Source organism: Liolophura sinensis, chromosome 12 (genome assembly GCF_032854445.1).
Source record: "Liolophura sinensis isolate JHLJ2023 chromosome 12, CUHK_Ljap_v2, whole genome shotgun sequence".
NCBI lineage: Eukaryota > Metazoa > Mollusca > Polyplacophora > Chitonida > Chitonidae > Liolophura > Liolophura sinensis.
The window spans coordinates 17,099,522-17,123,342 of NC_088306.1; the positions used below are offsets into that span (position 1 = coordinate 17,099,522).

Sequence of the window (23,821 nt, forward strand, 5' to 3'; positions counted from 1 at the left end):
GTCCCTGTTAGTTCAAATCCAGCTCGTTCAGACTTCTTTTGTGATCGTTTTTGGGACGGTCTACCAGCAACCTAAAGATGGTCGTGGGTTTCCTCCGCGCTCTGCCCATTTTTCTTCTACCATAATGCTGGCCTCCATCATTTTGGTGAAATATTCTTGAGTACAGTGTAAAACACCTTGCAAATAAATAAATAAATAAATAAATAAACTAAATAGTGGACTATTTTACAGCTTGATCCTTATTTTGTTGTTTTCAGTCGAGTAGTGACCACAAAGAGATGATGTCCGGACAACACAACTGGTACGCCTGCTCTCATGCTAGACCAACATACTGTAACGTGTGCCGCGAAGCGCTTTCAGGAGTTACCTCTCATGGCTTGTCATGTGAAGGTGAGTTGAAGTCGTCAGGTAGCACGGATTCTCATTAGTAAGCGAGAAGCCCCTACATACCTGTGTTTGGCATTTTTACTAAAACTAAACTATGTTTACTAAAACTTACAAATTACTGTGGTATGATAAACAAGGAACCAGTCAGACTTCAAAGGGGAATTGGAATTATCAAGGATGGTGTCTTACCTGATATAGGTTTGTAAGACTGTTGCCTACAAAACTGAACGATCACCGATAATCAGCTGTCTTTACACTTAAATGAACCTTGCTGACAAAGTCTTCTAGAAGTCAAGTACTCTTGTACTGCTCCTGAATCCAGCTCCAGTGTTATGTCACATATTTGCTGCACAGATGTTTGTATTCTGTGAGCTATAGTTTCTTCACAACTCTCCAGCTGCTTCCTCATGAATATTGCAGATATTTTCTTTCATTGATATCAAAAGCAGTACAAATTGTAACCACTATAGAACAAATACACCATGTCTGTTTCTATTGTAATTATGCCAGGCATGCTGTTGATGACCATTCTCTTTGCCTAATCTGAATAATTCTGATTTGAAATTTGCTTACATTAGCCAGAAATACATTTTTGAGTAAATTGGTTACATTTTATTGTTGTTGTTGGTTTGTTGTTGTTGTTGTTGTTGTTTTTCCATTTCTCTTGCTTGATTTGTCTTTGAAATGTGACTGGGGGGCATAATATATAAAAAGTTGAAAAATGAAAATTCTTGTCTACGTGACAAGAATTTGACAGGCTTGACTGATATTGAGCAGATACATGTTCATGTAGGCCATTTCCGGGCACCTGTGAACCTAAACTTAGAAGTGAGATAAGAAACGGAGTCGCTGAATAAAAGTCTATTAAAGTGAATCCGTGATAAATAAAAATGTCTGCAGTTTGAAGCAGGACATCACAGAAAAATTATACACAGCTTATGTGTAGCCTCAGAATTAAGATAATAAAAAGAGTCCCAAGGATATTATTAGATGGAAAACCTTCATCCGCCCAATTTGACTTGAGTGTCAGAGGAAAGAAGTTGTGACTGTGTAATGATGCAACCGAGCTGACGTCGTTCTTCTGGTGGGGATGTAACCCAGTTTGAAGAGGCCGCGTGGAATTGGGTCAGTTTTGATGGCTTGACATTGTGACGCAGGGGATTTTAACAGACCCGATCGTAGTATTAGTCGTCCATGGAGAAGTTTGGGGGTTGTGGCGGATGGGGGAGGGGATAAATTTGGCCATTGAGAGAGGCCAGTGCGTGCAGGCAGAGATCATCCTGCCATTAACGAGTATTAGAAGTGCGGACCTGACCTTTCTGCCGGGCACTGTACATCAGCCGATCAGACTCTGATCAGACGAGTAACGTCACAGCACCGATAAATGACCCCAGGGCCCCTCCTTGCTAGTATGAGGAATCAAAGATGGATCAGCTGGGGATTAGGCCAAGGGGTTTTATAGACATCCCTGCGAGAGATGGCTCGCGATGCTTCCCGATAGCTCTGATATGTTTGGTGATTACACAGCATAGAGACTGATTACAGCAGTAGGCAGACAAGCACTGGTGAATTTGCAGGTGACTTTGCAGCCGAATATGCATCATTTCAGGGCAAATATAGGTTCCGAACCGTGGTGCCAAGGCTGGTGGCGATGTATTATAAAAAATTTGAAATCATTAAATACATACAATATTTGCTATTCTCACACACCACCACCACCACCATTACCCCATAAATGACCTTTGCTAATCAATGAAATGTTATACATGTATTTTATTTAAGAAAAAATATGTTTGGATGTGACCTGATTTAATTTTTATTATTTGATAAGCTTCATGGCTTACATCAGAGAAAGTTAACTGACCAATCAGAAACTGAAATCTGAATAAGTCTCATACATGCATGACAAGATTGAGGGGATAATATCCTGTCATGGTTGTACTTTGTGAAAATGTTTTAAAGGATATGTAATAATTGAATAATAACCCTCGATTTTATTCCCTACGTAATAGCAGAATTAAAATGTTACGTAGCTGGTCTACACCCCCTTTGCCTTAGTAAGCTAAAGAAGTGACCTTTTGTTAGCCACTCAGCCTCTGACCAAGGAGATTGTTGAGTGTCATCCAGATCTGGCACGGTCAGCTGTAGATTCACACTCGGTTAAATGGTTTATGAAGTACACAGCAAAGAAAGGGCACTTTACCCATGACCCCAGACACCATCATATTATAAGCTTTAAACTATTTAACAACCAATCACATGAATAAACAGACAAATAAATATTTAATTAAAAGAAAGGTGTGTCCAGGCAATTCCACAGACATAGGCACTCCATTTGGACAGGCTTTAAGTACCTTGTTCACACAACCATTGTGTTTGGGGCTTTACTTTATGGGCTATGAACGTAAAATATCTCAATAATCAGCCTCGTTTTCCACCCTGGCTTTCTGGGTTAGGATGCCATGCAGTATTATGTAATAAGAGCTAACTGGAAAAAAATCTCCTGTCATTACCAAAACAAAAAAAGGTGTTCATTTCATTGTCCCTGAGTAGGTCATTGATTAGAGGAACTTATCTCTCTGCCATCCATCAAGAGGCTGTTCTCGTGGAAAAAAAAAAAAACAGCCAAGTCATGTACTGAATCAATATGTATCGGCTTAGGTACATTATTTGGCACTGGGGTTATCCCAGTGCTGTTTTACTCCAGGGTTTTAGTTTGGTGTTGTGTTACAGCCACCATGGTCGAGGAAATGAGCAGATGATGATCAACATCAGGAGACTTTGATAGAAACTTGACTGATGCCCATCTTGTTACTAGCCAACTCCCTCCTGAAAAGGTCACCGTGGACATCTATAGACGGACAGACGGATGTAAAATCAATAGTCGAGTTGAATGCACTTTTTACCCGTTGTCTCTTTGCAGTGTGTAAGTTCAAAGCCCACAAGCGATGTGCAGTACGTGCTAATTATAACTGTAAATGGACAACGCTGGCATCTATAGGGAAGGACATTATAGAGAATGAAGATGGGGTAAGAGCACTGTGTAACCTCTGAATGATGGATGTTGTGTAGTTGGTTGGATTTAATTAGCTCAGCATGAGACACATTTCAGAAATTTATACATACACTTTATATACGTGGGGGGCCTCCGTGGCTCAATCGGTTAGCGCGCTAACGCAGCGTAATGACCCTGGAGTCTCTCACCAATGCGGTCGCTGTGAGTTCAACTCCAGCTCATGCAGGCTTCCTCTCCGGCCATAAGTGGGAAGGTCTGACAGCAACCTGCCGATGGCCTTTGCTTTTTCTCGGTTTCCTCCCACCATAATGCTGGCCGCCGTGGTATAAGTGAAATATTCTTGAGTACGGCGTAAAACACCAATCAAATAAATAAATAAATTTATATATGTGTTCTTATGTGTTTCTGCCATGTCATGCTGTATTTTTTTAGGCGTATTGTAATGTTGTTCTTGTACCTGTTCCTGTTCTGAACTTCACCTAATGCAAAAATGAAAAAATCCTTATATCTTAAGTGACAACCTTATATCCTAAATGAAATTATTTCATTTGCAATGGAGAAATAAGAATACTGCTTTTCTAATAGTTTTTAGATCGCCATGTTTACGGTTTCTCTGCTTTCACCTTCAGACCGCCATGTTTACAGTTTCTCTACTTTCACTTTCAGATTGCCATGCCCCACCAGTGGATAGAGGGTAACCTTCCTGTCAGTGCTAAATGTGTGGTCTGTGACAAGACGTGTGGGAGTGTCCTGCGATTACAAGATTGGAGGTGCTTATGGTGCAGAGCCTTGGTAAGTCTACAGCCATGGACCCATCTGTCAGGCTTTTGGACTGGAGAGAATTCATTTTGACTCCCTCAAATTTGCACCATTAAAATTAGAAAAAGGATAACCAGAATTTTTAATAATGTGGTCAGGACAGGCATTTCAGAAATCTTGGCGTAGACACTATTGGTAAAGAGCAGTAGCAGTTGGAATCAAATGTAACTGTTTTAGCTGGAAAAAGTAGCTCTATAGATTCATTAACGGGTCCTCATATAAGTTTCCCACACTTGGAATTATATCTCCTTCAAAACAAACCTCAAACCACAATTTGAAGATCATTAAAACTGATAGAATCAGGTGGGAGTTGGACTGAGGAACATGGATGAAATATTAGGTCACAGCTTGTTTTGTCATCACATGCATTAGTTTGGGATTGTGTGGCAGAAATACTTGCTGTATTCCTCTAGTGTTTTCTGTTATAGGTGCACTCAAGCTGCCGGGAGCAGTACCCTAAGGTATGCCCCTTAGGTCAGTGTCGTATATCTGTGCTACCCCCCACAGCCATCAACAGCACAGACTCTGATGGCTACTGGGAGGCATCTCGACCCCCAGGGACAAGTCCTCTACTCGTCTTTGTGAACACTAAAAGTGGGGACAATCAGGTGAGAGGGCTCCGGCAACACTAGAAATACCATGTGATTTAACCCCACATTAAAGGGCCATATCCAGAAAATCATGGTTCAGTGTTCATTGTTGCAAATTTTTGTGGATCAGTTTTTCATTACTCGTGAATCACTTTTCACCTAAATCACATCATCTTTTTCTGGGATTTAACCTAAACAATGTAAAATTTTTTTTTTTGATATTTACAAACTAAGAAGGTTAGTTAAGCATATGCTCGTCCAAAACTTTATAGGCCACAGTGTGAAGTTGTGTGAAGAATTTTTGTTATATGTAAATGGAAGTGAAAAACATGCTCTCTAAGAGCTTTTTACAACGAATCACTTATCAAGGCTAAGACGACTTTCCATATTGTCCATTTAAACTTTTCTCCAATTATAGTACTGTATGAATGTTTTGTGTGTGTTGCAGGGAGTTAAATTTTTACGTCGATTCAAACAGTTGTTAAATCCTGCTCAAATCTTTGATCTCATGAATGGGGGACCACATGCAGGGTAAGTCAGATTTTCACAGGAAACTTTCAGTGGGACAACATTGTTGGTGGCATAATGAATGATTCCATTAGGCGTGTTCTGGATCTGCATAGCGGTTGTGAACCATGTATTCTTAATTCATCCTTGGTTAGGTGGCTCTCTGCAAATGATTTTCTTTGATCTTTATAGTGGTAGTGACTGGTAGTGTGTGTCATATTGTCATGTAAAAAGTGATGTTTTTTTTTTTCAGTTATATGTACACTAGGGATTTCTTATTTTACTGGCTGAAAATTTGCCTCTGCAGTTTGTGTGACAAAAGTGATCTGATTTGATTTGTACAGATGTTAGGGTGTTATATTTGTTTTGATTGGTTCTTCACTTACATTATAGGGTATAGCTGACCTGAATGATTGGTAACCATCAGCAGTCTGATTGGATGGCAGTTGTCAGCAGAATGTTACATCTGCTGTGATTGTATGACAGTTGCTTCTCAGCATGCTACATCTGCTCTTATTGGATGACAGTTACCAGCAGATCTGTTGTGATTGGTCTTGTTTTGTGTTACAGGCTACGTCTGTTCCAGAAGTTTGATCCATTCCGTATCTTGGTGTGTGGAGGAGATGGCAGTATAGGTTGGGTTCTGTCAGAAATAGACAAACTAGATCTTCACAAGCAGGTAATTACCACAACGTGTAAATGTTGTTAACGTCCTCGTTAACATTTAAGAGACACATCATAGTGTTCAACATCTCTTTTGAATTGCCTTGACACATGGAAATATGCTGTCGAAATATTTCATGTTAGCGACTGTCAAGTCCGTCCTGTTCTCTCTCATAGCAGTTTTAACATTGTCATAACTTAGTGAAGCAGCATCTGTACCATGACACCAGATGTGACACCTGTGGTGTAACATGGCACCAAAGTGTTCATTATGGCCACTGTGTGAGTTACTTTGTCCTCTCTCATAGCAATGTTAACATTGTTCTTAACTTCGTGGAGCAGCATCAGTTATGTATCTGTACAGCAAACATGATATGTGTTTATTATGTCCCTGCCATAGATAGGGTATCAGTTATGCACCCTGACACCAAATATGACACCTGTTCTTTTTGCCCACAGTGCCAGGTAGGAGTGTTGCCGTTTGGTACAGGTAATGACCTGGCTCGTGTGCTAGGCTGGGGAGGGGCCATAGATGATGACACACAATTACCTGCCATACTGGAGAAGTTAGAACATTCACAGATTAAAATGCTAGACAGGTGAGAAGGCATGGATGTAACAGCTGAACAAAATGCTGACTGTCAAAGTGCATAGCCATTTGATCAAATCAGTATTAAAGTGCTTCTTAAAGTTTGTCAGGACAGCTATTCGGCTATTACTTTCTCCTTTGCAGCACTCAGAGAGAGAGTGTGCCATAAGAAAGTAATGCCTCTGATTGAAGCTTATTATCTCACAGATTTTCACCTAATATAAGCTTAGATTAAGTTTTGCATCTTATTTTTGTGTTTTAAATTTTCATTTACTTGCACATGTACGAGTATATTGGATATAATGAAATTCATCAATTTGAAGACATCAAATTACATTGCTTGAATCTATTGACATTAGTTATTCACTTCAAGTATGATTTATCAGGTAAGAAATAAGTACTGCTCTCTCAGAAACTGTTAGAGGTGGAGCGGGTTGTGATCACTGTTGTTGTTGTTGCCAGGTGGAGTATATGGACGTACGAAGGAACAATGCCACCTCCACGAAAACTCTCTCAACAGGTACGTGTGCCTTTATTTATAATCTTTCAATTTGTAAAATGTGCAAATTTTATAATGGTTGGTAACAAAAATAATAGGGGTTGCATTAATATGTTTTCAGTGTCTTTTTCATATGACTGAAAAATTGTTACATACATTATTAAGTCAAAAGCATTCACTCTTTTTAAGTGTGTTTATAATGATCAAATCAGTTTTACTTACGTAATGAGCAGATTCTGAAATTAAAAGTCTTTATTAATATTGAGAACATTTTCCAACAAAGTTTAAAACAGTTTTAGGGTTTTTGATTGCAAAATTCTCTTTACCTACATGTATACATTTTCAACAATGATGCTGTCAGTATTGTCAAATTTGAATCTCCGTAATGTAAATAATGGTTGAAGTTTTGTAAGTATTTGGGGTGCTCATTGGCTCATTTGGCTACAGTTTTTTTAATTTGGTTGCTAACCAATGAGATTGCGGCTTTAATTCAAGCTGTCACTTGTTTTATTGGGGATTTAAATCTGGAGATTCATTATCTACAGAGCAAAGGACTCAACCTCTGCCAATTGCTTTCTTCCACCCCACTATAGTCAGAATAAATCTGGCTTGTATGAATCTCTGAAACTAAACCACTCATAGTTTGTATTTGATGGTCGTTTTCAGTTTGACCCTATATCTGTATATGAAGATTCTGTGGCAGCACATCTGTCCAAGATTCTTCATTCTGATGACCACGCCACTGTTATCTCATCAGCCAAGTAAGTAGGGTTATACTAGTTTTAGGTGACGCCCATTTTATTTTGTGTTTTACATCGGAGCCAACACTAAAAAATTAAAACATGGAATAAAAATAAAACTGAAAATCCGCCTTTTTATTTGGTCCGATCTTGATGTCTTCATGATTTTCCTGTTTTTCAAAGCTTTCTGATTATGTAAGTATGTCTTAAGAGGTAAAAACTTGGTGAGAGAGTCCACGTTATTTTTATACCCTCCAATGACATTAGAAAAATATTTATTCTGCCCGTAAAACAACAATTTCAGTTGATGTGGCCTTATCTCACCAGCCAAGTCAGTCCTTACATCAGGGTTGTCACAGTAGTGAGAAAGACCTCAATAGTCGTCAGTAAATGTACCAGTCATGAAGGATCTTAAATTGCAAAGTCATGAATTTTCGAAATTTCGGAGAAAGTTGTGAATTTGTTTCTCTCACAACATCCTGAGGTGTACATAAATCCAGCGTTCAACATGTTGAGCTGCAAAGTGTACATGATAATATTGGAGTTGTATTCAGATGCTATTGTTTTGTGCAGAGTTTTGTGTGAAACTGTGAAGAACTTTGTGGCTAAGGTTGGAGAGGACCAAGAGAAAGACGGGGATGAAAGTGAAGAGTCTATAACACAAAAGGTGAGAGTTTGTAACATAGAAAGTCATAGTGTATAACACAGAAGATGAGAGTCTTTGAAACAGAAGGTGAGAGTCTGTAACATAGAAGGTGTGAGTAAGACAAAGGGGGTGTTTAACACAGAAGGTGTGAGTATAGCAGAAAGGGAGTGTATAACACAGAAGGTGTGAGTATAACAGAAAGGTGTGAGTAAGAGAAAGGGAGTGTATAACACAGAAGGGGTGAGTATAACAGAAAAGGAGTGTATAACATAGAAGGTGTGAGTATAACAGAAAGGGAGTGTATAATACAGAAGGTGTGAGTATAACACAGAAGGTGTGAGCATAACAGAAAGGGAGTGTATAATACAGAATGTGTGAGTATAACAGAAAGGGAGTGTATAATGCAGAAGATGTGAGTATAACACAGAAGGTGTGAGTATAACAGAAAGGGGGTATATAACACAGAAGGAGAATGTAACATAAAGGCTTCAGTGTATAACACAAAAGGTTAGAGTCTTTAACACATTGTGGAAGGTGATATTGTAATAGGAGGCAATGTCATGCAAAAAATGAGTCTCTAACAAACCATTGTGAGTAGATAATGAAAAAGGGGAGCCAGTAAATGTAAAAAAAAAATATATATGAGGATTATGGCACAAAGGAAGAGACCACATAACCTAAACAGCAAGGATGAAGTAAACCATAAAAGTTCATTCAGATATTTAGATGTTAAAGAGAGTGTAAAGTTTTCGAGCTATTTTCACTGACACACAAACTATTCAATCTACCTAAATGACCATAGATTGCCCATTTATCCTGATTTTGAGAGGTCCATTGATTTTAGAAAGGTTTTTTGAGGTTTGCTTGGAACATGGTTTCAGGTTTCAGCACCAAAAATAATATTTTGTGATATTTATGTGCCTGTGGAGAAATTTTAGTGTATTCCCATGTATGGATTTTGTTAAAAATAGCTTCTGTGTTTTAAAATTTTTTCTTCTATTTCTATTTTTTGCAGTGTGTGGTATTGAATGAAAAATTAAAAAATCTGCTTTCTACACTTAACCAAGAGGCCAAAGCTTCAACTCAGGTAAGTGTGTTTATAAGGAAAGTAAAATGTTTGTCTGCATTTCCTCATAAAGGATTATTGTGTGGCAATGTTACAGTAACTCATAGATAAGAAAAAATGAAATAAAATGCTGAAGTTATCAATTGAAGGTAAATATTGCTTCTGTCAACACATACTTGTCTTGGGATGTGTGAAGTGGAAGAAAACAACCTCCTAGTTCGGGATGGGAGTAGTAAAAATATGAAGACTCAAAATGTTATTGTAAGGTTCATTCTCTTTGTGTTCAGGAAGAAATCCAGCCCGTGGAGGAAGTGATCGTGGGGTCACCAGAGAGGGACACAGTGCCAGGGGAGATAACTGGACCAACACGCAAAACTAGAATAGTAAGACAATGTACTATGTATATTACAATGATTCTTGAACCTTTTTTGACTTGAATTACTGAAATCTATAACAGGTTACTATTGCTCAAATTCAGTGTTTTGATTATATTTTTGTGAAAGAGAAAAAAAATGTATTTGTGTCTGATCAGGGTAGAAAGATTGAAAAAATAATGATAGACATGAGAAAAAAGAAAGTTTCATTAAAGTAGCACAAAAATTTCACACAGGAAAAACAATATAATTTATTTTGGGTTTTTAAAGAGAAATTTTATTTTTGGGGAGAAAGTCCTTTATAGAAATTACAATTACAATGGCCAAATAAGTCAATCACTTCATCTTAACATTAAGCTGAAGTCTCTGGTTCTCCATAATGCTATCTTCTTATTAACTGAATAAATTATTTTTGTTGTCGGGAAGGGGCCTCTGTGGCTCAGTTGGTTAGTGCTCTAACACAGCGTAATGACCCAGGAGCCCCTCACCAATGCGGTGGCTGTGAGTTCAAGTCCAGCTCATGCTGGCTTCCTCTCCGGCCGTAGGTGGGAAGGTCTGCCAGCAGCCTGTGGATTGGCGTGGGTTTCCCCTGGGTTCTGCCCACCATAATGCTGGAAGCAATCGTATAAGTGAAATATTCTTGAGTACTGCGTAAAACACCAATCAAATAAATAAATAAATTTTGTTGTAGGGAACATTCAAGTCCAAGAATGCCTTAATGTGTCGAGCAAACAGTCTGAAGAAAGCTGTGCGTCAGATCATAGAGCACACAGAGAAAGGTAAGCTCATAGCAAACTGCACATAACTCTCAGTGGAAAACTCCACACCAGTGTTAAAATACATGCTCATACTGTGTTCTATGGTTTTAGAAATGAATTGTTTTATGGGGCTATTTTTGCCATTGTTTTTTTTAGCTGATTAGTTCGACTGTCACCCTGAAGATAAAATTATCTTTATGTAATTAAATTATATTAAGTACACTGCTCACCAAGCCAAACATTCTTATGGAATTCTGCCACCTAACCAGTAGCCTGCTTGTAGCATTCTCACTGGTGAACTAGTAGCAAACCACCAGCAAGCTACTAGCAAGCCAATGGCTGGCTTCGGGGTTACCCATACAGAATATGCAACATGGCTCGACAAAATAGGTCAATACACAAGTAGATATGAAGAGTTGTTTGTTTGTTTGTTGTCTAGCTGTTGATGAGCAGAACGCCCAAACGGAGCAGCACAGGTTGGAGTTGGAGGAGCGGTTACACGGCCTGGACGTGGGCGACAACCGTATCATGGGTCTGCAGGCGTCTAGTCACACGTCACGGTCAGCGCCTACATTTGTGGGCATGGAAGACACACCCAGAATACCCACTGTCACCTTCAGGGAGCCAGGTAAACACCCGAGCTGGTCAGTGCGTGAACACAGGTGTTGCTTGAAATAGGTTGTCTACCCCAGGTGTAAAGCTGTGGGTGACGTGTAAGATTAGTTTGTGGACTTCCCATCCTGCCATCAGAAGCTTCTATTCAGTTATTAATTAACCAACATTTGCAACATTTAAATCAACATTAATTTTTCTAAACCATCAAATACAGAGAAGTAAACATCATTCTTTGTATTGTTATAAACTTCAAGGTTTTTTACTAGTTCTCTGAAAAGTCAAGCCATTCAGTGGTTGTGCAAGTCCATTCGCAATATGTTTTCAGTATAAAGCATCACAACATAAAAATGACATCAAAGTATACATGGGTGCCAGTCTTTTGAGGCTCCCGGTATTTGTAATTAAAATGTCGGGGGATTTTCCCAGCTGACCAACCGATCAACCAATATGAGGGTACTTGTGTAAATTAGAATGAGTTTTTATCAGATAATCATCTCGTTCTGTTTTGATGTTGTCATTGCTGTCTTTTCACTGCAGTGTTTAACTTCTTTTTCAGAGGGTTCACTGTCCCCTAAGGGCCCCACGTCGCGTCGTATCAGCAGTATGAGTACCTTTAACAAGTCTGCCAGTGTGGGTTCAAACCTCAGCAGTCGTGGACGGGACAAGAGCCCGTCATCCATGCCCGCACCTGCCCCACCTGAGCAGCCAACTGTCACCACACTGCCCTTCCTGGGCTTAGGCGTTCAGGGACTAACAGCTTTTCCCAGTAAGATCGGACAGTTGTTGTCTGACATCCTATGCACTTCACTCTATGCCAGGACTGAAAAATTTTTAACATTTTCAACCTCTAAAGCACTTTTTACAGTGGAATTTATTACATACAATTACAATCAAAGTGACACTAAAATAATCTGTTTGTTTCACTAAAGATACAACCTTCATGACACTGTGCAAATAATTTATCTACACCTCAGAACTGGGCCTAAAAACAACAACAACAAAAAAATACAGTCGGTTGACAATAAAAAACAAAAAGTGTGGTTCAGTTGTCATTGGCAGAATTTTTTTTTGTCTCGCCCAGAGCTCAGACACCTCAATTTAAAAACTGGACTGGAGAATGTGTTTTTTTTTGTGTGTCAGTTTCCTCATGCTGTTGTTGTCAGTTGTTGTTGTTGTCAGTCCTCTAGAAAGGCTATCTTGTTTCTGTTAAAGGTTTAAGCAGCAGTATAGCAGGCCGACTAGCAGGAGGTAGTTTTATCAGTAAGGTGTTGTTGGCAAACGCTGACGCTCTCTGTGCTGCGGCTTCACCGTTGATACAAGAAGACATTCCACTGTAAGTAAATCAGGAAATGTTCGATGTAACATTGGTTTTTTTTTTTTTTGGCCAAACAGCATTGTAATATTGTGACTTCATTGACAAGGTGTTTAATATTGAACTCAAAATTAAAAATAATGCTAACTACAGAAGTGACAAACTCTCCGAAATGTTATTAAAGCAATGTGATTTGTTGTTCAGGATCAACCTTTCTGTATTCTGAAGAAAGAATTTAAAAAAAAAGGGTGTTTATCTTTAGGATCAACTATGAACCATTTTGAGGATAATTTACCAAAATCTAATCGAGTTATGATCAAAAGCTGTTGGTTTGTTTTCTCAGGTCAGAGTATGAAGAAAAATGTGTGATGAATAATTATTTTGGAATTGGTTTGGACGCAAAAATAACTCTTGACTTCAACAACAAACGAGAAGAGCACCCTGAAAAGTGCAGGTGAGAGAGCGCCAGAGACTTTGAACGAGGCACCAAACTTTCTGATTGGACAGACTTTAGTTAATCCCTTGTTCCTTGACGCTTCTAGTCAAATAGCATTTTGTGTGAAATCTTGTATTAAGTGGTACTGGCATAATTAATCAAAAGGTAGATGAATAATGATTAGTAATAGAATTGTTTATTTATTTACTATTATTATTATTATTATTATTATTATTAGCCTATAATACTTCATGCAAGTACATTCACAGATATTCTAACCCAGTTTTCCACTCTGAGATACTTGTTAACATGATTAGGTTAATAAAAATTATTTTTTATCATTTATAGTTTATGTTGGCCTCTAAGAAATAGACTTTATAGGTTTTAGAAGACATAACATAGGTGACCTGTCTTAGCTGTTACTCATTTCTAGATCAACATCACTTTAATCATGCTAATGCTTGAATTAACTAGCATTTAAGATTATTAGGTGCTAACTAGCTCTCCTTTACCCAAAATATTGCTGCAAGAATGGTCAATATGGAATTGCAATTACTGCACCATAAAAACTCAGATTTATTCCTCGTTGCACTTTCCAGGAGTCGAACAAAAAACTTCATGTGGTATGGAGTTATAGGTGGAAAGGAGATGCTTCAGAAAACGTTTAAAAACCTGGACCAGAGGGTACAGTTAGAGTGTGATGGCCAGAGGATACCTTTACCCAGCTTACAGGGCATTGTCATACTTAACATACCAAGGTATATCTCCCCTTGCTGTTAAACCAAACTGCTCTGGTCGAAAGATACCTCAAATTTTACTGCAGTTGTTATGCCTTTTACCAATGAAAACGCCAGTTCAAATTCAGCTATGGCTGTTTTTGAGTCCGACTTAGTATGAAGTTCTTCAGGTACCCGGTGAAGGGTGGTTTTTCTTCCATCATAAATATAAGTGAAAAATTCTTGAGTAACGTATTACGTACCAAATCAAATCAAATGACTTTGCATGAATCGAGAGATTATTGTGTTTTTGATTTGTTTTTGTTTTCAGTTACGCTGGTGGGTCCAATTTCTGGGGGGGGCCGTAAAGAACATGATGTAAGTGAGATTGTAATGGACTAACCTGTTTATACATACATGCAGGGCTTCCTCTGGGTCACTATTTTTTTTCTTAGCCCGTCACGTTCGCTACTCATCAGATTTTTTAGCCAGTATTATTTTTCTTTAGCCACACTTCCTTAGCGACCTAGACTTAATCTTTGTGATCATCAGCTGATTGAATAGTAGCAGTATCCGTATGATATTTGTTGGTCTCCAGCTATAATTTGTTTTTATCCGCCTTGATATAGCTGCTTGAATCAGTTTGGTCTCTTCCAGCTATATCTGGAGTTTATCCCAGTCTACATTTAGAACAATTGCCATCAAAGTAATGGACCAATGCTTGGCAGTGTTTTTGATTTTTGAAAAAATCAGTCCTTTTTTCAGTCAATCTGTGTAGGGTCCTAGTAAAATGCAAAAAAGATAATGCTATCAGAAAAATTTGAAAGTTGAATTCATTTAAATTCAGCATTAGGATCAGTACAGTGGAGTAACACAGTATGACAGGAGAAAAACAGACATTGTACACATCGGTACATATTCTGAAACATTTAATTACATGTTCTTGTAAAAAAAATAGATTATTGAAGCCGAAAGGTCAAGGGAGGTAACTTCTTTTACAGGTCCAACACTTTCTATATTCATCTCCCGCGCCAGCGGAAGCCCTGTACATGTATACTGTGTGTGTCAGCTTAAGTCATGCTACACGGAGACCATGTTGGCACTTGAACCAATTTCATGTAATGTTTCGTGGAGACCGATTATATAAAAACCGTTTCCTTCCACCATAATGCTGGCCACCCATTGTATCAGTGTACAAAATACAAGTATGTATTTATTTACTAACCGTGTCTTACAACACATCAGCCTAGGCCATGTTCAGACTTGAAACCATTTCAGGTGATGCTACAAGGTTATCAAGTATATGAACCAAATATAACAACCCCGTCTTAGACAGGTTTTATAGACATACTGTATATATACATATATGTATTGTGGTATGTGGTGAAGTTACTGCTTGTGCTGGTATGTTAGTGTGTTTCATAGTTACACTTATATTACCAGCTCAACCTTATACTGCAATCAGCCCCAGATAAAAATCTGCTAACCTTATCTGTAACATGTGATTTTAACAAATGCGGTTTTGTTAGTGCATTTAGGTTATTTTGTACCTGCATTTCAGAATTTTACAGCTCCAAGTTTTGATGATAAGGTGTTAGAAATCGTGGCAGTATTCGGCGGAGTCCAGATGGCAATGTCTCGTGTGTTGGAGTTTCAGCATCACAGGATAGCACAGGTGAGAACGGTTGAAGAATGGCAGTTAAGTGTGTTTCAATTATTAAGGGAATCTCTGTATCAGCAGATTTTGAGACTCTGAACAGTACTGCATGGTTCAGGGCAACTCAGTGACATGTTTAACCTATCTAAGAGGTCTGCCATGACCTAGTGGTTAGCATACTAATGCAGAACAATGACCTAAGAACTTCTCACCAATGTCATTTCGGTGAGTTTAAGTTCAACTCAAGCTGGCTTCCTCTCTAGTCGTACGTGGGAAGGTCTGTCAGCAACCTGCAGACAGTTGTGGGTTTTCTCCAGGCCCTGCTGGTTTTTCACCTACCATCCGCAGTCACATAAGTAAAATATTCTTGAGTAATCAAATAAATAAATAAACTCCAATGAAATAATAATATAAAATAAAAACTCTGAGGTGATCTTTTGTGGCTTTGTGACTGTGCTTCTTTAATGGTTTAGGAACATCACTTTGACAACTTGAAAACCAGAAGGTAAAAACTGTGAGCATAGTAGTAAAACACCTGCATGTGGCTTACTGTGATGCTATCTGTTCACAGTGTCGCACCCTGAAGATAACGATCATGGGGGACGAGGGTGTACCTGTACAGGTAGACGGAGAGGCCTGGATCCAACCCCCAGGGTACATCCGCATAGAGCACAAAAACAGGGCACAGATGTTAACACGCGATCGGGTGAGTAGCACAGTCGACTTTAAAAGTGAAAGTGAAACACTAGATGTCTCCGTGCTTGTGTCAACACCTTTTGCTCATATGCCTGGTAAAAGTGATGAGTATATTTACAGGCAATTGTATGTCCCAGGTATTTAAAGATTGAGGTAGGGTATGGAACATTTGAGTTCAGCTTATGCATGGTTGTGATGGTGAACCAAAATAATACCAAATAGAACATGTCCTTGTCTTAAATTTGACACCACTAAATTCACGTTGATTGTTTTTCAGTCTTTCGAAAACGTTTTGAAATCCTGGTCCGAAAAACAGAAGATGGATCGGCCAATTACAATTCAATCACAGTCGTTAAATGAAGAAGAGGCAGCAATTTTACAGAACTTCATCGAAGTTGCAACATTGTTAATAAAAAGGTAAGCCAAAGCATAACTATGAGATGGACGATGTTCAGAACTTGGGACTTGTTCAGCTGAAGCGTTATAGCCAATTGACATCTGACCCATAAATCTGATTGCTGTAATAGTCAAAAAAGTCTTATGTAAGGCATGAAAAAAGAAAAACAATTTAATAAATCACTGCTGTGTTGACTGTTTATTTGTTTGGCCTGTGTTTTACCCCATACACGCTCTGTCGACAAAGCGGATAAATGCTGAGATGATTTTTGTGGTTTGGAGGATCATACAGTAAATCCAATAGTTATGGGGAGAAAGCCCCAAAAGTAAAGAAGAAAATGCTGACTAATTATTGTTATATATACATTGCCAACAATCTGATGTATGAAATGCCATGTGATGAGATAAAAAGTGGAGATTTTGTTTTTGGTCTGTCCTCAGTGTCAAAGTGGCTGCTTTGAGCCACAGTACAGTAGAGCAGGAGTTATTTCCCTTGGCCACTCTTGCTTCAGACTGTTTGGATCGACTTTACCCCTCAGGAAGATTACTAGAGGTATTTCAATGACACTTTTGTGATTTCTTTCTTTTTTTTTTTTGGAATTTCAGTATTTCTTTGCAGGAGATGCCGTACTATTCTTGTACATGAAGGCATACTGACAAAGTGCTGATTCTTTGTCAGCACTTCCAGTAGCTGTGTTTGTGTTTTAATTAGGGTGATGTGAATGGATCTTTGGTGCACAACTAGTACACTTGTTGCTGGCTTCTAGCTTTCCACTACCACTTTTCTTCATCTTCATCTGGTGAAATGAAGAACAGTACTGGAGTTTAAAGATTGAGCTCTTTTGTCACTAAAGGTAATCAGAGTCGTACAGTACATCATTTCACTTGTCATAAATGTCATACAACTTTTGTGGACATTGATTTACCGATCACCTGCTTCATCGTGCTCCAGAGGCAACAAATGACACCCCTTTTCTTCATGGACCTCTCAACTTCACAAACACTCAGCTCGTCAATTTTTCTTCATCGTTTTTCTACTGTAGATAACTTTTTGTGGGACTCAGACACCTGTGTTATAGTAAATGTAATCAGAAATAGTTACCTGTACATAATCTTACTGACAGGTCACATGATACAGTGGGACTTATTTTACCTTCAGTGATAAAAGTTCAAAATTGAAAGTCCGCGGTTTCTGTAGGCTGTGTAAATGGTGGCAAGCTAACTGGACAATTCTTGCAGGGTATCTACAATGTTTTCTGAAGGCCCACCTGAGTCAAACAGGCTGGGTAGTGGCCCACTATTTAGCTCACTGTGGAGATCATTTATTTTGGTTTTTACTGTTGTTGGATTTCTACATTTTTAACTTGGCATACCCTGAGCGTCGGTGCCCAGTAACGGTCAAAGCAAGTGTTAGGTTTGGTACATGTATTGCAAAAAGTACTGCATGCATTGAGCTCAGGGTTTGCACATATGTAGAGCAAAATAGCACGAGGGGCATATTCCACCGTCCATACAGTGTGTAAATATTAAATACTGTAAATTTACCAAGTTTAATAGGCACGATACAGTAAGTCAGGAATTACCAAATTCCTGACATAGTGTATTGTGTATTAGAATCACAATTCTAAGTTGAAGTTAAAAAAAAATGTTAGAGGTGGTATCTCAGAAAGTATTTTATGTATTGACCTGAAGATTTGACATGCGTATAAAGCACCAAGACACAAGGGAGATGTTCTCATCGCTGATGCTCTGTGTGCGTATTAACTACAGTAAATTACCAAATTCATGATTTCAGCTTTTTATGTATTGAGCCGAAGTTTTGCATTCATGTGTCTCCTTCAGGCAAGCTCTTTGTAGCCTTGGTACCAAATCTAAGTTGTGTCAATGCTGAGGATGTGAGGTAATCTATCTTACACGGGGGTGTGTTCATTTTTGAAGGACAGCTGTACATCTATAGTCAGTGATGTCAAACCAGTGACTGCCACAGTTTGGGTGTGGCCTCTGTATGGAAATAGTTAGTTCATCCTTGCAACAAGGAGGCACATTACATGCACTGTAAGAACTCCTTCGTCGTCATATGACTGAAAAATTGTTGGTACAACGTTAAACACCAGGCACTCACTCTTAAGACATGTGTCATGTGTTCAAAAAAAAAACACAAACAAACAAAAAACACCTCTTTTTGTGAATGCACCAAAAATGAAGAAGTTTTGATAAAGTGTATGCCCAGTGTTTTCATCTGAAGTTTGTTTAGAAACAAAAATCGAACTAAATGACTGTATTTATGTCGGTTTATGTTTGAAACAGATGGATGCCTCCGACATAGAAACTTATCAGGTCAATATCAACTCCTCTTCTTGTTGTTGTTACCTTGTGTTGTCTATTCTTGTAGACGTCGCTTACAGAAGGAGTTTAAACTTAGATAGTTTTCGATATTTGTGCACTTTGTGATAGATAGGCTGCATGTAAAAAGATTGGAACGATTGCCTCATTTATTTAGGCAGATGAAATCTTTATCGTCAGTGCACATGATCATACCACTGGTGGATTTTTTAGCTGTGGTTTGTGAATGAATGAACGCCACCTCGGCAATATTTCACCCACATCGTGGCGAGCTGTTGTTTGTGAGCACTGCTATAGTTACTATGGCCTGTTTAAGTACAGTGTGTATATTGGATGTCGATGAACATCGTGGAAGTTTTCTGTATTACCCATTCACTGTACGCACTTATTTCTGTTTCTGGAGTATTCTTTGTGGTACCCATGCACCCATAGCTAGGACTGTGTTGTGTAGATGTTTACATTATGAGTTGTTACATTGTTGTTCTCATAGCTCTGCTTAAGATTTTGACACATTGAATTAAGTTGTCACACTGCTATTGTCACAGTTTGGCTTTAGATTTGGTCAAGTTGAGTTCACTTATTACAATGTTCTCACAGCCCTGCTTTATTCTCCTCTTCTCTCTGGCCGTAAGTGGGAAGGTCTGCCAGCAACGTGCGGATGGTTGTGGGTTTTCTCCGGGCTCTGCCCGATTTCCTCCCACCATAATGCTGGCCACCGTCGTATAAGTGAAATATTCTTGAGTACGGCGTGAAACACCAATCCAATAATAAATAAATAATTCCCCTCTTTTACACATTTTTGTATCAGTATCATATTGGACGTTTCCCAGATATTTTTTCCCAGCACTACATTGGCACATGGATGACTTACAACTTCAGGAAATAACCGTTATCATTCCTCCAGTCACACCAGCTGTGTCAAATGATTTAACCTGTGTGGGGTGTGTAGGTCTGCCAGCAACCTGTGGATGGTCAGGGGTTTTCCTCCCACCGTAATGTTGGCCGCCGTCAAATACTCTTGAGCACGGCATAAAACACCAATCAAGTACGTGGGAAGGTCTGCCAGCAGCCAGCGGATGGTCGTGGGTTTCCCCAGGCTCTGCCCGGTTTCCTCCCACCATAATGCTGGCCGCCGTCGTATAAGAGAAATGTCCTTGAGTATGGTGTAAAACACCAATTAAATAAATAAATAAATCAATCAAGTAAATAAATAAATAAATTAACAAATGTGGGGAGAAGGGTTTGGAGATACTGCTGAGCAGTTGTTCCTGTTTTCTGTGTACTACAGGGGCCACTTTCACAAATATACTTGTGATGTCATCACACACAAAGGACAACAGTACATTAACAGTGACATACAAAATATCATACGACAAATGTATGATAAAAAAAATGTTGTAGGCTGATTTGTGAAACTGGGCCCTGAGCACTAACTATGCTTTCTGTTTTCTTGATATCATTACATGTCCAGTTTAGCCCTCTGCATCTAAGCTTGTCGTGAGTGACATTTTTATCGGAGATGAACGTGAGTGAATGTATAGACTATATGCCAAGTTTCAAGGCGACCCTGTTTTCTTTTTGCAGCCGACTCCTCGTAGCCAGGTGATAGAGTTCATCCTCAGTGTCAAGTCCCTGTACAACGACACAGGTGTCTTCCTGGCTGATAAGGCCACTGTACTGGTAAGCTTGCCCGGATATAGCCCAATAGTTAATTCTGTATAGAGATTAACAAAGAAATAAGGGCAAAAATCTTTTCACATTTCCTAAGTGGCATTTGTGGTGTAACTTACAGTCTCCTGGTAGGATATAAATCCTGCCATCCAATCACTCCTCAGAGCACCTTTTCTAAAAGCAGTAGAATTGCCAGAATCAGCATGAACAACTTCGTCATGAGTGAAACTTTGGGCCATTTACCATATATACTTTATAGCCAATCAGATAAAGTGATGTGTTTTAAATTATTCTGTAGTTTTCCATGGTCATGTTAACCAATAAAACATAAAACTGTCACGAATACTTATTTTATCATCTGTCTTTTTCCTCGTTGTTTTAGCCAATAAATCCGGAGGTCCAGGACAAGCTGAACTCAGCGCTGGCTCAGACGGAGGTGGAGTTACGAAAGGTGATGGACATAGCAGGCGTGTTACAAGCCCAACAGTTCAGTCAGTACCCAGCCCATACAGATGAGGTGAGAAGAACACAGAAATACTAGTGCCCCCTCACACAACCCACCCATGCTGAAACTGAGTAAACTTTCCAAAACAGGGCTCCATTTTCAATAAAATATTCCCACAAATCCAGGTTACAGGAATAATGTGGATTCCTGTGAAAACACAGTAAAAAATAAAAAAATTACTTCAATGATATCTTGGATACACCTTTATATAAGAACAATTTCAGCATAAAGGATTCAAAACTCAAATTTCCGTATGTTGAAGTTCTTGGATTCTGCCAAATTCCGATTAAAAATTTACCCAGCTAATGTCTTCCAAGTAAAGTCTCAGAGACAGATTCCATAAAGCCATTTCAGACTTAATTCAGAATTTAAAATGCAGTGTTAAAGCTTCTTTTTCAATTTTAGAAATTAAAATTTCGTACATCTTATCAATGTTATCTTTAGACAAATTTGTCTAAATTTCAGTACTGGAAACTGAGCATTGTGGAGAGGTGTAGAAGTTTCACTTGAGTCTCAAACGCCTTTATTGAATCGATCCCAGATCGCTGTCAAAATCTACAACAACAATCCAGCCTAGAGTACAAGCATTGGACTTCAAGTAATTCACCACAAAAAAAAAAAGACAAACAAACAAACAAACAGGTGCTTTTAGATATTGGTTTCTCTGGTTTTTCTGCTGACACTAACTTTTTTACCTTCAACTACACTTCATCAAATGGAATGGGTGTGGTATACATTCCTTGTTAGTCACTGTCTGTGTTTGTTTTTTTCATTTTCAGGTGGCCTTCGTGGAACACAAACACCACAAGAAAGGCAAATTAAAACAAGTGTTTGGCAAGATTAAAGGTCGCAGCAAGGAGAAAGATCGTGATTCTGGGAACATTCCACAAGGTGAGATGTTATACGTGTGGACATTGTGGGTTTTAGTCTACATTATTGCTGTGTATCCATGTTTAATGTGTACTTACGCTATTTGTCCATGATTTCAGTATAAAACATTTCTATTTTTCAAAGATATCAGTATAAAACCTGTCCATGATTCCAGTATAAAACATGTTTGTTTTTCCATGATCTCAGTATAAAACTATTTTTCCATGATTTCAGTTTAAAACATGTCTATTTTCCCATGATTTCCATATAAAACATGGCTAATTTTCCATGATTTCATCATATCATGGTTATTTTTCCATGATTTCAATGTATAACATGGCTATGTGTCCAGGTTTTCAGTTTGTATCAGTACTATTTTTCCATGATGTAGCACGTTACCTGTTTTTCTTTTATCCATGCTTCCAGTGTATAATGTGCACCACTGGACGAGTGAGGAGGTGGGCTTGTGGTTAGAAAGCCTTGGGCTTAGCGAATACAAGAACTCGTTTGAGAGCCACGATATACGAGGGTCAGAACTCTTAGCATTGGAGCGAAGGGACCTAAAGGTGAGCATGATTAAAGACTAATATCTCATGAGGAAATTGCCCTGTTCAAAAAACTGTTATATACATATAGGTTTGATAGGGATACAGAATTGGCGCGGATGATAGGTGTAAAGCCTGGCAAACACAAGAGCTTCACCCAACTCAACTCAGTTGATTTTACAGAGTTAATCCCAGTTCAGTGATGGCCATATGACTTTAAGATTGATCGGCATACAATATGGTACAATAACACGAGTACATATGACCCCACACAACACCCGAGTTGAGTCTGAAGCTCCTGTGAATGCCGAGTTGAGAGATAAGCTTGTCCAGGCTAAGTTTCAGTTAAGCTGAAATTTAGGTATGGCCAAGTGTGGCTAAGACTGCAGGCCCTAGTTCTGGAAATCCTGTCTCCACTTTAGCCAGTCAGCATCAGGGGCCAATTCCTCGAAACCATTTTTTGACTTAAATCAAAAAATTGAAATTTTTATCAAATACAATCAAATAAATAAATAAATAAAACTTTTTGTGATTAATCAGACTTGTTTGTAATGATTTATATTTTTTCCATTTCTGTAGGACTTGGGCATTTCCAAAGTAGGTCACCTGAAGCGAATACAGCATGGGATCAAAGATTTAATAACTCGAAGTGCAGCTTACGAACGTGCGACAAGCGGAAGCACGTGACAACAGCACTCCTGACTTACCTCCCCTTTTTTAAAGTAGTCCACTGCAGTATCTGTGATAGTCTCTCTATGACTTCATTGTAAAGGGCAAGGTTGTGGCGTCAGGTAATACAGGGTCAAGGTCATGGCCTTGAATGACCTCAATTTGAGATGGAAGCAAAAAGCCAAGATTAGGGTAACCATTGTAACAGCACAGGTGAAAAAATTGCTTTCTGTCATTTACGGATGACAAAGATACTTTTTTCTATTCTTGGCTCTTAAGGGAATTGTCTTTCTGAGTGACAGTTTGTGTGTGTTTCTTTGGAGTTTTTTTTTTTTTTAAGAAAACTACACTGAAATAAGGCTGTCAATGTGACTTAAACTCCTCTTTGGGAGAATTAGATGCCCTTTTTCGGGGATGGCTGTTTTCCTACTGGAGAATGGGGATTACGCTGGAGAAAGGCTGGTTGCTTGTTGTTAGTTTCCCATGTCTTGTGGCTGGTTTCCTGCTACTGCAGGCTGGTGTCCTGACTTTACAAACTGGTTGCCTGAATCCGCGTATCCTTTTCTTGGATCTTGGCGGAAATGTAACATTGATGTTTTCCTGACAGAATCTCAGGTCCCCAAGGGAGACAACGCCCTGAGGGGGCATGCATCAAGTGAGGAGCCTTGGAAACATTCTGACCACACCACCACCACCACAACCATCCCACCGCCGAAAGTCTCATGGCTGCAAGAAT

At 38.9% G+C, this 23,821-nt stretch overlaps 1 protein-coding gene across 1 annotated transcript in view; it reads left to right on the forward strand.

Annotated features, from left to right (window-relative positions):
* Positions 1-23,392, forward strand: part of LOC135479233 (diacylglycerol kinase delta-like) — a 117,089-nt gene extending 93,697 nt beyond the window's left edge. The window contains 29 exon segments of the mRNA XM_064759033.1: positions 258-390; positions 3,311-3,417; positions 4,070-4,195; positions 4,651-4,830; positions 5,261-5,343; positions 5,890-5,998; positions 6,442-6,581; positions 7,034-7,091; positions 7,737-7,831; positions 8,384-8,477; positions 9,472-9,543; positions 9,810-9,905; positions 10,588-10,675; positions 11,094-11,282; positions 11,826-12,035; positions 12,482-12,602; positions 12,925-13,035; positions 13,617-13,775; positions 14,065-14,092; positions 14,094-14,111; positions 15,295-15,408; positions 15,962-16,096; positions 16,364-16,503; positions 16,924-17,035; positions 20,410-20,505; positions 20,879-21,013; positions 21,781-21,892; positions 22,298-22,437; positions 22,996-23,392. Coding sequence (XP_064615103.1) covers positions 258-390; positions 3,311-3,417; positions 4,070-4,195; positions 4,651-4,830; positions 5,261-5,343; positions 5,890-5,998; positions 6,442-6,581; positions 7,034-7,091; positions 7,737-7,831; positions 8,384-8,477; positions 9,472-9,543; positions 9,810-9,905; positions 10,588-10,675; positions 11,094-11,282; positions 11,826-12,035; positions 12,482-12,602; positions 12,925-13,035; positions 13,617-13,775; positions 14,065-14,092; positions 14,094-14,111; positions 15,295-15,408; positions 15,962-16,096; positions 16,364-16,503; positions 16,924-17,035; positions 20,410-20,505; positions 20,879-21,013; positions 21,781-21,892; positions 22,298-22,437; positions 22,996-23,103 — 3,309 coding nt within the window. The 3' untranslated portion in view covers positions 23,104-23,392.
* The last annotated feature ends 429 nt before the right edge of the window (positions 23,393-23,821 follow it).